Below are 14,242 nucleotides of genomic sequence, written 5' to 3'. Positions count from 1 at the left end.
TTTCCTCTTCAGTCCTCGACTAACGCCAACAGACCACACCAGCTCAAAACACCTCCAGCCCTCAGCACCAACTGACCTAGCCCCAGCTGCAGCTCTCACCATCAACAGCACAGAGCCCTGGCAGATCTCTTTCCAGGGCAAAAAGCCACCAGGTTACCATGAGGATACACCAAGTCCTGAGCAGTTCCAGCACTAGGACTCAAGTGCACAGAGCAGGTACAAAGGACTTGGGGGGACCTCTCTGAATAACCTGACCTGGCTTTCTGCTGTGGGCTAGCCAGGGGCTGTGTGCTGCTGCTGAGACCAAGGTCCTTGCAAGAGCTCCTGTACTACACCAGGGCTGACTCTCTGGCTGCAAACATGCTCTGAAACACAAGAAATATTGGGGTAGACTCTTAAAAGCTTAGCAGGAGAAACCCAGGGAAGTCCTCTCAGCCAGAGGGCTGGACCCTGCCAGAGCTGGGTTTTGTCCAGAGCATTCAGCTATAGGAAATTAAACGGAGGAGGAGAGGACAACAACTTCTTCAGCCTGGTGGGGCCAGGAGACAAGCAGGATAAATATTTAAGTTGCTGCTTGTTAGGAAATGCTTGGCAGCAAAAGGTGGTGCCTGAAGGGGGTGTTGAAGAGAAGCAGATCCAGTGCTGTGGGCGAGTTAATGAGAAGCTGGAACCATTCTGTATGGATCATATATGGGAAACTAGGTGAGGCCCCTCTGGACCATTATATACTGCATGAAACTTTACGGCCACTCTAATGCATTATTTTTAACGATTCCCTTGCCTACTCCAGGCCCTGGAAACCACGAGGAGCTTGCCTGGCTTCCTCGTGGTGCTTCAGCAATGAGTCCTTGCCCCTTGCTAGATCTCTGGGTTATTTTAATGAGAAATAACTGGGTTACTTTCCAAGATTCCACAAAGCTGATCCTCTCTGAACAGAAAACTGAGAAAGCTGCTGCTGTGCTGCAATGCTCTGCACATCCTCTCCCTTCCAGAGGGTTACCTCCCCTGGTAAACCATTTCTCTACAAATATGCCCACAAAAACATTGGCACTTGTGCTAGTTCAGGGCTGCATTGTCATCATCCTTCTCGAGGGAGAGCCAGGCCACAGCAACAACCAGCTGCAACATCACAACGATTGCCCCTGCAGGAGATGTATATAATGGAAATTGAAAGCTGCAGGATGAACTTCTTCCACACTTGTCCTTTTGGTTTATTCATCAGCAATAATTATCTGTGCTCACATTCACAGGAGCACATATTTTATAGTGTACATTAAAATTTAATGGATTTTTAATAATACTGTAACTACAGCATAAAGGGGGGGGGGGGGAGAGAGAGACATTAAACCATATGTGCCGTGTTGGTGGGTAAATGGGTGTTGAGCAAACATCAACAACACCTAACCAGTTCAGCAGCAGAGACAGGGAGGAGGAGGAACCATGTGCTGGGCTGTATGGAAATCAGGGGGAGCAACAGCACAGGGAAAGAGTTCTGGCCCTCTGCTCTGCTGAGACCTCACCTGCAGCACTGCCTCCAGTTCTGGTGGCATCGGCACAAGAAGGACCTGGAGCTGCTGGACAGGGTCAGGAGACCACAAAGATGATCAGAGGGCTGGAGAACCTCTGCTGTGGGGACACAGTTGGAGAAGGTTCCAGGAAGATCTTAAGAGGAGCCTTCCAGTAACTGAAGTGGGCTGCAGGAGAGCTGAGGAGGAACGTCTGACAAGGGCTTAGAGTGCCAGGATAAGGGACAATGCCTTTGAGCTGGGAGAGAACAGATTGAGACTGGAGATTAGGAAGAAATTCATTCCAATGAGGGTGGGGAGACACTGGAACAGGTTGCCCAGGGAGGTGTTCAAAGTCAGGTTAGATGAGGCCTTGAGCAACCTGGGCTAGTGGAGGTGTCCCTGCCCAGGGCACGGGGTTGGAGCTGGATGATCTCATAAGTCGCTTCCAACCTAAACCATTCTGTGAATCTATGAAGTGTCTCCCCCAGGATCTAAAAACCACTGCTCTCTCACCCTAGGTGTTTAGCTTGAAATCTCCAAAACGTACCAAAAGGGCAGGCATGCAGTGCTCAGAGGTGGGTGTCAGGAGCCTGCAGGTGATGTCCCTGGCCTGTGACAAGCACCCAAACTCCCCAGCTCAGTTTCTCCACCTCTGCAACAGGGAGTGTGGCTCCTGACAGCAGCAGGGGAATGTGCCCAAGTTCTGGTTTCTGTTGTGCCAATTAAGGTTCTCTCAGCATTTTATGAAGCTATTGATGTCTGCTCCTTAAGCATCAGAAGAAATGATTGCTCCAGCAGGAGAGACTGACACTCTCCATGCTTCCCTCAGCAGCCACTCTGCAGCTAACGAGTGCAAAGCATCACCATGTCACCAGGCCTTGCACTGACATCTATTTATAGGCTAAGAAATTATATACGTGGTGTCCCCAGCACCAGTGACACATCTTCATTCAGGCATGAGTCACCTATTCACAAGCAGGTTTCTAAAAATAAATCCTATTTACCAGAATTAAATTCCCCACACTCAGGAGAAAAGTGTCTCCTTAAAACCAACACAACACCACCACCAGCACCAGCAGGCATGAGAGGAACCCACAGCACACCAGCAGGGGAGCCTGCAGGCCTTCATGTTTCACACCATCGTAGAACTGGTTTGCTTGGAAAAGGTTTCTAAGATCAAGTCCAGTTCTGGGCCACTCAATTTGAGAGAGATGTGCTGGAAGGTGTACAGAGAAGGGTGATGAATCTGGTGAGGGGCCTGGAGCACAGCCCTGTGAGGAGAGGCTGAGGGAGCTGGGGGTGTGCAGCCTGGAGAAGAGGAGGCTCAGGGCAGACCTCATTGCTGTCTACAGCTACCTGAAGGGAGGCTGTAGCCAGGTGGAGTTGGTCTCTTCTGCCAGGCAACCAGCAACAGAACAAGGGGACACAGCCTCAAGTTGTGCCAGGGGAGATCTAGGCTGGATGTTAGGAGGAAGTTGTTGGCAGAGAGAGTGATTGGCATTGGAATGGGCTGCCCAGGGAGGTGGTGGAGTTGCCGTCCTGGAGGTGTTCAAGACAAGACTGGATGAGGCACTTAGTGCCATGGTCTATTTGATTGGATAGGGCTGGATGATAGGTTGGACTGAATGAGCTTGGAGGTCTCTTCTAACCTGGTTGATTCTATGATTCTAAGCGCAGCCTTTAACACCACCATGGCCACTAAACCCTGGCCCCAGGTTTCTTGAATGTCTCCAGGTCTGGGGACTCCTGGGCAGCCTATTCCAGTCTTGCAGCAAAGAAATTTTTCCTCATCTCCAAACTCACCCATCCCTGGCACAATTTTCAGGCAGTTTCTTCTCCTTCTATCACCTGAGCCTAGGGAGCAGAGCCCAAGCCCACCTCACTGCAGCCTCCTCTCAGGCAGCTGCAGAAAGTAATGAGATCTCCTCTCAGCCTCCTCATCTCCAGCCTAAACTCCCTCAGTTGCTCCTCCCCAGCCCTGTTCTGCAGACCCTTCCCCAAGCTTCGCTGTCCCCTGGACACATTCCAGCCCCTCAAGGTCCTTCCTGTAGCGAGGGCCCCAGTGCTGCCCACAAGGCCAGCTGCACAGTGTCATTACAAACCCCTGCCAAGGTCACCGGCGCGCTGCTGCCCAACGGGGAGTACCCAGAGCGCTCTGGGTGCTCTGCACAAACCATCAAGTGTGCTGCAGTTATTAGAGAGCACAGGGTGAGAGCCAAACAACCCCAGAAAATGCAAAGTTAAGGAGAGGGCTCAAACCACAGAGCTGCTGCTGGGCAGAGCTGCAGGTGTCCAGCAGGCAGCTACCACCTGGAGCTGGCGCTGGGGTCCTGGGACACTGGCACCAGCACTGTGGGTACAAATCACAGGCAGAAAGCAAAGAAATATCGGGGGGAAATAAATAAATAAGCAAGGGGGAAATGGAACCAGTTCAAACTTCTTTTACAGTAATAGTCTCCAGTTGAGCATAATCACCAAAGCTATAGTGATAAGATTGCCAAAACTAGACAAACATCTGTGAGATGAATTCATCTCGGAGGGGAAGCCAACAGCTTGTTATCATTAAAGAGGCAACGCTCTGCCTGCCTTTGAACTGCAGGCCGCCTTGTTACGGCGTTTGCTGAGGCAATTGCACCAGATGTTGGCAGCTATCTTCAGATGGATGACAAGCACCTGCTGTTGGGGAAATTAAATGCTCGTCGGCCTCCTATCCTTCAGGGGAGGGTGGGCCAGCAGGGGAAGAGGGGGAGTGCTGACGGCTGACCCTCTGAAATAAACCTATTTATGCAAAGTGACAGTAAGTGCTGGTTTGCCAAGCTGGGAAACAGAGTGGAAATTCGTTGGATCTCTTCCATTGCCCCCGGTGAAATCTGCTCCCACCCTCCCAGTCCTGACAATTAACATGGCACCGATCTGAACTCGCTAAACCACTCGTCAGAGCAGCAGAGGCAGCACAGGGACCTTCTGCTGGAGTCACAGCTCGCACAGCAGCATCCCTGCCTGAGGACCATCACCACCGCGGGGTCCCCTGCACACCTCCTCCAACCAGCACCAGCAGATCGAGCCTGCAGCCCAGCACCTTCCACAGCTCAGCCCCAAAACACTCCAAGGGCAGCACTGAAACAGAGAACAGGCTCACAGGAGAACCTTACACATGCTCGGATCTGCTCCCTTTTAAAACCAGTGTCCTGGAACAGGGGTGCAGATGTGGCACCTCCCCATGCATTGCCAGCTCATCTCAGAGCAGCCTTCCGCAGCTTTAGGAGCAGCAGGCAAGGCCACGATGGGCCCTGCACCTCACCTCAAGGAAGATTGCACTAAGCAGCTTCTCCTCCAACAGCCCTGACAGCTGATGGGGAAAAAGACTCTGCAGAATCTCCTTCACCACACACCCACGACTCTGCTCCAGACTTCTGTGGTGCTGCCAGCACGGCCAGGAGGTGTGATGCTCTGCAATATGTCCTGCAGCAGCACCCATCAGGGTCCAGTCACCATTTCAGCAAGGTTTTGCCCTGGACAGAAAATTGCCAACACTGCTGCACCCTCCTGCTCGCCCCAACTCCCTTGCAAACGTCCCTGGCAGAGACATTTGTTTGCTCTCAGCTGGCCACATGCATTTGAGGTACCCTTCAGATTAAGGGGCTGTTAATCCTCATTCTGCTCAGATTATCTTAATTGGCTCTGCGTTTGAGCTACTTTGCCCTTGTCCCCGTTACTGAACTTGTGTTTATAAATACACTGACTGTGCCACACTGCACACATCTGCCTGCCAGGGCTGCCACCTTAGCCACTGCTGGGTGGTGGGTAGCGATGGCACTGCCGCTGACCGATCTGCCGTGCTCAGCTATCACTCTGCTTCCACCAAAATGCACTCAGGCATATTTTCTGCCTAGGAAGTAAAACCCTTAAGTTCTCCTAAGAGAACTATTTAAAGAATCACAGAATCGTTTGGGCTGGAAAAAACCTTCAAGATGAAGTCACAGATCGCACTGGGTCGGAAGGGCATCCTGTCCAACCCCACTGCAGGCAGCAGGGACGCCTCCAGCTAGAGCAGGCTGTCCAGAGACACATCAGATTTGACCTTGAATGTCTCCAGGGATGGGGCTTCAACCCCATCCCTGGGCAACCTGTTCTAGTCTCTCCCCACCCTCACTGCGCAGAACTTCCTCCTGCTGTCCAAACTCAATCTGCCCTGCTCCAGTTTCAAACCCTTTGCCCTTTGTCCTATTGCTACATGGTCCTGGCCCTTACAGCTTCTAGGAACTGGGATGCTCAAGCTGGACCTACAGCAGAGCTGCCTCAGGGGTGCCCAAACCATCTCTGGTGCTCCCAGCACCAACCCAACCTCAGCCCACTGCCCCTGCTGCCAGAGAGAGCTCTTCAGTCTGCAGAGTCCGCCCCGGTGCAGGCAGTGAGTGACAGCAGCCTTGGCACATTGACGTTTCCCATGCCCTCCAGAGCTCACCCAGTAAGAAAGGCAAGGAAATGTAAGGCGAGATAAAGCAGCTTGCCCAAAGCCAGGCAGCACGTGGGTGGCACAGTGGGAAACAGAAGACAGATGCCAGAGGCCCCAGCTCCCCAGCACGATTCCCTAATCTCACAGGGGTTGTGGAGCTGCAGCACAAAAGCTTCCTTGCCATTGCACTTCACCAGAGGAGAAAAGGAAACCAAAATGTACTTCAAACTTCTGCTGAGTTCTGATACAGCTTCCTCGGCCACAAATCCTGCCCTCACATTTCCTCCTTTCGTAAAATCCAGGTAGAAACCAACAGCTCGTTTAGAACAAAACCACTTCCACAAAGCATGGCTCTTATTACAGACCACCTCCAAACTGACTTCCTGTGCACAGCCGCTCAGGGGCAGGATGAAAACCCTGCCTGCTGCAGGGGCAAGGATCCAGTTTCTCAGCTTGTTAAAAAGGGAAAGAAAGAAAGAAGAAAAAAAAAAAGAGGAAAAAAGCATTCGTGGGAGGGAGGAGAAATACTAACAAGTGCTTTAGGCCAGGAGGGACCCCTGGATCCCTTTGTCACACGCCAAAGGACAATTTAAAGGCACATCCATCATCCTTTGGAATATGGTGGACAGAACATTCCAATGAGGAATTCCAAAAAGGATAAAAGGATGGAACTTTAAAGCACAAGCAGCAGTGGGCAGAAGGCTGGATGCTGCACCAGAGCAGCCTCCCCAGGTCATGAGGTTTACTGTCCAGAACTTATTAGAAGCTGCAAAAAAAACCAACCCAACACGTTTGTCCAGTGCTTACCACGCTGTAAGGAGAGGCAATGACTCTCATTAAGCACCTTCTCCCAGGGGACCCCCAGGTAACTGAGGCAGAACAACACAACAGCCATAGGCTCCTTCACACCAGGTCTAGAGCTCACATCCCCGGACACTCTCAAAATCAGACTGGACGTGAGCCTGGGCAGCCTGATCTAGTTGGAGGTGTCCCTGCTTACTGCAGGGGGGGGTTGGCCAAAACGACCTTTGAAGGTGCCTTCCAAGCCGATGTGAATCCGTGAACGCAGCCCCCCAGCACCGAGCTGGCCGCAAAGCAAGCCCGGCAGGAGCCCCCCAGCCCTGCGCCCACACCGCAGACCTCACGGCACAGCCCCAGCCGCACGCCAGGGCTGCTGCACTCGCACAGGCACCTCCCGACTCTGCCCTCAGCCCCTGCTCCACACAGGCTTCCCCATCCACCCTTCTCCCTTTTCTCATGCTAACGACTCCATTGTAACAACATCTCCAGAGGCCACAGTGAAGGTCTCCGAGAGGAGCAGACCGGCGGAGCTCAGGGCTACAGCCGCGCATTAACTCCTTCGCAGCCAGGCAGCCTCGCCGAGCCAGGAGGAGTTTGCTCTCCCGTCTCCTTGATGTCTCTTTTCCCAGCTGTCAGAGGAGAAAGGCTGCGGGAAGTTAAGTTATGCAAAGCACCCAATTAGGCTGAAATCCTCGGTGTGGGTCCCACCTCCTGCCCGCTCCCCGCTCCCAGCGCACCGACACGGAGAGAGCAGCGGCGCTTTATTACAACAGCTGAGTTTTTGTGATGGTTAAACTGCTCCCTCTCGGCACTGCTGCCTGGGTCTGAAGTATGACACTGCAGAGCCCAAGAAGGAAGTTCTCATCCTCGCATTTGGCTGCCCACGGCCTCGCTGCCCTCAGCTTTATTTGCCTGCGAGGCGGTGCTGTGGGGCTGGGCTCAGGTGCGCCTGGCGCTCGACAGGCTTTGAGAAGTTACTCTCCTCTCACTTGCTGAACTGCCACCCGACACTAAATCATGGCTGCAGGAGGGAGAGATCAGAAAATTGCAAGCTTTCAAGAGCCGGAGTTAAAAACGAAAGCCATCAGAAGCTGGATGTTATTACGGCGCTGGTCCCCTTTGCGGCTGGCAGGAAATCACAAGTGACTGTGCAAAGCCTTTCGGATCCAGAGGTAATTCACCAATCCTGTCCTGTTCCACATTCTCCCAAGCTTAGAAACCTTTCTGGAGGAAGTTGCCTATTCCAAGCAAAGCTGGAACATGCCCACGGCTTGTCGGAGGGACCTCGTGGCAAGCCAGAACACAAACCAAAACTAATGAGCGCTGCTCTGCTCCCGCTTCGGCTGAAAACTCAAACCAAAAAAGCCAACACCGCAGCTCCCTCCCCCAAAAGTACCCTGGGGACTGATGTGAACAAAACGAACCAACCCAAATCTCGCAGAGCCAGCAACGTGCCTGCTTTGAGATCTTCAGAAGCAAAGCAGCTGGGGCCACCAACACCAGCACTGCTCTTCCAGCAGCCTGATGTCACAACACGCCAATCTTGTTTGCCCGCAAAGCTGCTGCACACATCTCCTTTGAAGAACCACCATTTCTTGCCCCAGAGAAGGGGGATGGACTTCAAGGTGTTCTGTCCCCACCAGAGAACAGGATGCTTCCACAGGAGCGGTTCCCACAAGGGCTGATCTCATGGCTCAAGGCAGCTCAAATGCTCCTTTACCGTAACTCTGCAAAGGCAAGGGGCCAGGAGGCCATCGTGGCCTTTCTAACCCCCAGGACTGTGCTCACCACAACTGCTGACATCATTTCACTGCTCCGATTTTGACTCAGGATTGCTTCAATAATTGGGTCCAAAAGTGTACCTGGAGCCCAGCCCCATTAAGGTGTCAACAGCCACAGCCATCCCTTGGATTCCGACGCTCCTTGGGGGGTCCCACGCACCCCCATCCCCAGCCTGGCTTGCACCACACCAAGCTAACCTCAAGGACCACGGGGGGATTGAGAGCTGAGGCAGCAAAAGGGTTAAAATCTCATGTCAAACAGCAAGTCCTGGCTCCAGACCAGAAGGGACATGGGAACCAGGGCAGCTGAGCTATAAAGGCCTTATTGTAGCAGCCCACTGGATTGGAAATGACTTGTAGGCCTAATGAAACAAAACTTTGGCAGTAAAACAGAATGAAAGGAATGAGACAATAAAAGAGAGGAACAAAGGGAGCAGAGTTGTTTCAGCTTAGGAAAATAAGCTCACTTTGTTGTTGGGAAAAGCCAAAGCCGATTAGGATAAACCAATGACTAGGCATAAGTCTTCCAAACTAATTACACAGTTCGCCATGTGAAGTGTAATTGCAAGCAGCAAAATAAGGACTCCCTCATTCTCACAGGAGCTCTACAAAGGGAGCATTACCTACTGAAACCCCAACCCTCCCAGGTCCCTCAGCAGCAGTCACTTCCAGCTCCAAAGCTGCAGGACATGTGTGGCCACCGCAAGGTGCAATTCGTTAGTGCCCAGGGCTGGCTTCTGCCATCACTCTCCTCTCAGGGAGCCTGTAAGAGGTTGCTGCCTTCTTTTTTCTCCTCTTTTTTTTAAGTGATACCAGAAGCCTTAAATGCTCCAACACGTCCTCCTCTTGGGCAGCACCACTTTGCTTACCTCCTTCAAAGAGGTGGATCTGCAGCCATTGCCCAACTGGTGGCTCAGGGCAGCGCTTGTGACTCCTGCAGAGGGGAGGAAAGTGCAGCCCCCACCACTGTTCTCTTTGCATCTCACTTCTAACACTTTCTCATTTAAATTGCTTTAAAACTTGGTCTTAACAACCAGCTCTTCACAGGTCAGCACAGGGCAGTACTGCAGGCCCCAGATGGGTTAACACAGCTGGCAAATTTACTTTGTTTGCAAGAACGTTTGAAACCTCTCTGACTGCGAGAGCAGAGGAGCACAGAAACAACTGCATAAGACCATCAGGATTAGGCTGTGAGACAAAGGCTTCTTTTCTTCCCTTTTGATTATAAATGGTTATGGCTTCCTTTGGAGGACTCTTCTCCCACTTTAGCCTCCTCACATTCTCCTCTTATGGATCCTGCACCCTGAAACCACTGGAAGGAGAAGCCCCAGTGCCAGACTCATGCCCACACACAACTCCCACTACCAAAAGTTCACCATCAGACTCCCAGGAGTTAGCATTGCCAAGGATTTTGGTGCTCAAACAGGCAGGCATTTTCACTGGAGAAGGGAGGGAAGAAGGCACATTCAAGCAGCCTTCTTTTCATTGGAGAAGGTGGTTCTGGCACTCACTTCTCAAGAAGCTGCACTTTCAAACTCACCACTTTAGGCTCCTTCCTGCCAACTCCAGTTAAAGGAGCAAGTCTGCCCAGCCCCGGAACTGGGAGCTGTTCTAACCACCTCCTGCATTTCCAGACCTACCTCCACTTTCCAAAACAACCTCCCCGGGTTGCAAAGCTCTTCTGTGCAGCAAGTACCAACAGGATTTCAAGAATCACAGCAGTAGGTAAGCAATTCTTTTCCACACCAATAAATAGGGTCAGCATTTCAAAGAGCAAGTCACCTGAGATGCTCTTATCAAACCTGGGCAGCTCCTCCACACCTGCATTATGTAATGCAATTTCCTTGGCTTTAAGCAAGTGCCAAGCCAAGGTAAAACTTGCCAACCCATCACTGGGCATTGTTGGTGCTGGAAGGGGAGCAAGCCTTGTGTGAGAGCACTGCACAGCCCTAGCACCAGTCCCCACCACAAAGAGCCTGCAATCCCAGCCTGCAAGTCAAGGAAAGGTTAAGAAGGGGACTAGAGAAGGAGGCAGCTCCTACGAAGTCCCACAGAGCCAGTCCTGGCTCATATCTGAGAGCAGCATCCCACCCACTGCAGCTTATTAATGAGTTGTCTAGTTTAGCTGGACCACAGGGCCCCATTTCCTAGGGTTCTGAGCGAGCTCCACACCACCTCACACCCCCTGGGGAGAATCACCCCAGAGCACCCCACAAACAGCAAAGTGCAGCAGACAGAACGTGAAGGCCTGCACACAAGGTCAAGTCATGGAGACACAGGCAAGAAGCCTCTTCTCCAAAACACCAAACTCATCTCCTTTTCATAAACTAAAGCAGGGAAGCAGCTGGAAAAGGTCACCTCAAGGACCGAACCCTGTGCACCTGAGTCCTACAGGAGTGGCCCTCTAAGGACTGGACCACACAGCTTCAGCAGGACATACCCCAGAGCCCTGCTGCCAGGTTCCAGCCTGGATCACAACTCATGTGATTATTTTCAGCACTTGAAATTTTTTAGCTTTCAAATTAAGAGGCTCAGGGAAAAAAAAAAAAACAACTCCAACAAACCCAAAACCCAAACAAACCCAAACCATCTCTGCTTTTCCCCGAGCATTGCCTGTGAAACTGCCATGCTCCTCTGAGCTGTCTGAGGAAAGGCAGAGCAGGGGAGCAGAACCAAAGTGCCCCACATCAGCAGCCGCTGCCGAGCAGCCCAGCCCGGACTGAGACTGCATTCCCAGGGCCCGTAAAACTACAAGCATGAAACTACCAGATGGTGAAATTAAAGACTATATTAAGACAGCATCCAGACAATATGCAAAGCTCTGCTACTGAAACTATTATTAACTCTGAAAATACAGGTTAGAGAAGTTCTGCAATTAGAAGTAACTACAGAAGAAACATCCAAAAAGCTGCTGTAATCCTTTAATAAAAAGGCTCAGCAGGCTGTAAGCAGCCTGCCAGAATCGAAGATTGTTATTGAAAATAAAATGAATGGTTTGCAAAACAAGGATCAATGCAGCACAGCTTCCCTCCTCGGCTCTCCTCAGCGCACTGCCTGCCCAAGGCTCTTCAGGACACAGCACAGAAACAAAGCAGCCGTAGGAATGGGAGCTGCTTCGCTCTGGGCTGTGCTGCTGCGTCCTCACCCAGTCACAGGTTCACAATGGGTTGGGTTGGAAGGGACCTTAAGGATCACCGAGTTACAACTCCCTGCCATGGGCAACCTCCACTAGCCCAGGTTGCTTAAGTTCTCTTCTAACCTCACCTGGAACACCTCCACGGAGGGTGCATCCACTGCCTCCCTGGGCAACCTGTGCCAGTGTCTCCCCACCCTCACTGGAAAGAATTTCTTCCTTATCTTCAGTCTAGATCTCCCCTCCTCAAGCTTCAATCCACTCCCTCTTTCCCTATCACTACAAGCCCTTGTCAAAAGTTCCTTCCTGGCTTTCCTGCAGGCCCCCTTGTACCTAAATCATCAGCTGATGCACTCCAAAAGACAGGAATTGAGCTGTATGGAGCCCCAGTGAGAGGGGGGCTGACAGGAGTCTCCACGGAAGGTGGTACCATGAACTGGGCTCAAAGCAGGCAGCTGTGCAAGTTCTTCACCTTGTCAGATTTCTGGTAAGCACCCAGAAGCCTTCAGGATCTGGGGAGCTCCAGAGAAGTTGGGGGATACAACCAGAGCCAGGGTTTGAGCTGCTCCATCAACAAGAAGGCAGCAATGGAGGCTCAGGTTCCCCTCTGTGCACAGCTTTGTTGGGTGTGGGTTTGGTAGAGGCTGGCATCAGGATCCTGCAGGCACTGCCACAGGATCTTGCACAGGCACTTTTTGATAAGAAATTGAATGGACACTCCTGTGACTCCTGCATTCCTCCTGCTATTCCTGAGGTTCCTTCAGGCACTGCCATAACTTAATGAGCTCTCTCACATACACCTGATCTGCCCCTTTTTCCCTTGGCATCAGAAGGCCAATTGCATGGAGAAGACAACTGTAAGCACTCAACCAAGAGTCCAACTCTTACTGAACACACACAAAGATTCACCTCCCAAGGATCCTTTACTCCTCACAGACAGTAAGCAGTGCCAGCTAAACTGTACACAACCAGAGCAGGAATTCCAGAAGCTGAAAGGCAGAACAGGAGGCCCTCCCTCGAACCTCCTTTGAGCTTCTGTGTTTTAAAGCACTTTGAAAAGCAAGGAAAAGGAGCAAGAAGCAATAAAAATTCCAAGCATGCAGCGCTGACTCGGGCAGGAACTTACCTTGCCAAACTGTTCAAAGTATTGCTTTACGTCTTCCACTACTGTGTTAGCTGATAATCCACCTACAAATATTTTCTTTGTTCTCGTGACCATCTGTAAGAAATTACAAGACAAGCACAAGGTTTAACCAGATTATTTCAAACAATATGTGGAAGGAGGGGAAAAAAAAAAACCAGAAGAGAAGAAATATTCTTCCAGATGCCATCCCTAACCCAGTCTATGAGAAGATTTGGATACAAAGCAGTTCAGATTCTGGGCAATTAAAGATTTCTTGGGGTTATTGTTTTGTTTTTCCTCAGTCTTGTTTTGGTTTGGTTTGAGGAATGGCCGAGGAAAGGCTCTCAATAACAGCTCTAGCCTCTGGGTATTTTTTTTTAATAAATGGCTTTTATTGTGCTTCTCAATGCTAACAGGAGTGAAAAAGGAGTCCAAGGTGGTGCCCTCGTAGCTGCTGTCTCCAGGAGGACGTGCTGCTGCCTTCCTTGTCTCCTAAAGACAGAGCGCATGCCTGTGGCCAAGGGAAGCCCATCCCATCCAGGAGATGCTGTTCAGCTTCCACAGCTCAGTTTGGAAGAAACTTGCACAGTTACTTTAAAAATAATCCACTGACAAAAGACACCAATGGAGTCCTCCAGCTGCCCCATGCCATGAACTGAAATGCTCCCACAGTCCCTCACCAGCTGTGTCAGGCCCTTCAGAAACCCCCTTCTGCTCCCCCAGACCCCATCTGAACACCCAGTCCTGCTTGCTGAGCCACATGCACCTGACAAAGGGATGATGCTGGACTCTCCACAGAGGGCAGACAACCACATCACCCTTTGTCTACATCTGGAACCCCTGCAGCCCAAGGACTCAACCCCCCATTGGTGCAAGGGAAGCCAATTCCAAACCACTTGACCTTTATGGGACACCATAAACCAAAGCAGACCCAGGACAACAGTGCTGGCAGCATGCCCACGTGCTTGGGCAGAGAAGAAATGCTTCATCTCGCTGTAGGCAATGCTCTTACAGCTGGGGAGAAGCAGCAGCAGCCCTCCCCACCACACAGAGGGATGTTTTGAAGTCACCATTGCCTGCCACCTCCAGAAACCAACAAATACATCTCTCCAAACAAATTAAACATCATTCCCATCTCCAGCACCATTCAAATGAACCAGGGGAGAGCTTTCCCTCAATCAGCCCCTAACCATGCTGCACAAAGCTTCACTTTATTATTTCAGTTGGGTTTGGGTTTGTTTGGTTTTTTTTTTTAAGTTAGGAAGAAAAGAGAGAGGAGAAAAAAAAAGGAGTAAAAATTCAATTATTTTTTCCTGGCTGCAATCTAGGGCTCCAAAATTGAAGCCCAAGCATATATTTTTCTGTAGCAAATTGTCATTTACAAATAAAGAATTGGCTAAAGTCGACTTGTAACTAAAGGATTTTGCAGGGCTGTCAAGA

The 14,242-nt window shown here is 51.1% G+C and overlaps 1 protein-coding gene across 20 annotated transcripts in view; it reads right to left on the bottom strand.

Moving 5' to 3' along the window:
- Positions 1–14,242, bottom strand: part of MSI2 (musashi RNA binding protein 2) — a 254,837-nt gene that overhangs the window by 153,140 nt on the left and 87,455 nt on the right. For all 20 annotated transcript variants that reach the window (XM_064166390.1, XM_064166395.1, XM_064166383.1 and 17 more), the window contains one exon: positions 12,806–12,898. In XM_064166390.1, coding sequence (XP_064022460.1) covers positions 12,806–12,898 — 93 coding nt within the window. The remainder of the gene's footprint in view (positions 1–12,805; positions 12,899–14,242) is intronic.

This window comes from Pogoniulus pusillus, chromosome 27 (assembly GCF_015220805.1).
Source record: "Pogoniulus pusillus isolate bPogPus1 chromosome 27, bPogPus1.pri, whole genome shotgun sequence".
Taxonomy (NCBI): domain Eukaryota; kingdom Metazoa; phylum Chordata; class Aves; order Piciformes; family Lybiidae; genus Pogoniulus; species Pogoniulus pusillus.
This window is presented reverse-complemented; position numbering and strand designations above follow the sequence as displayed.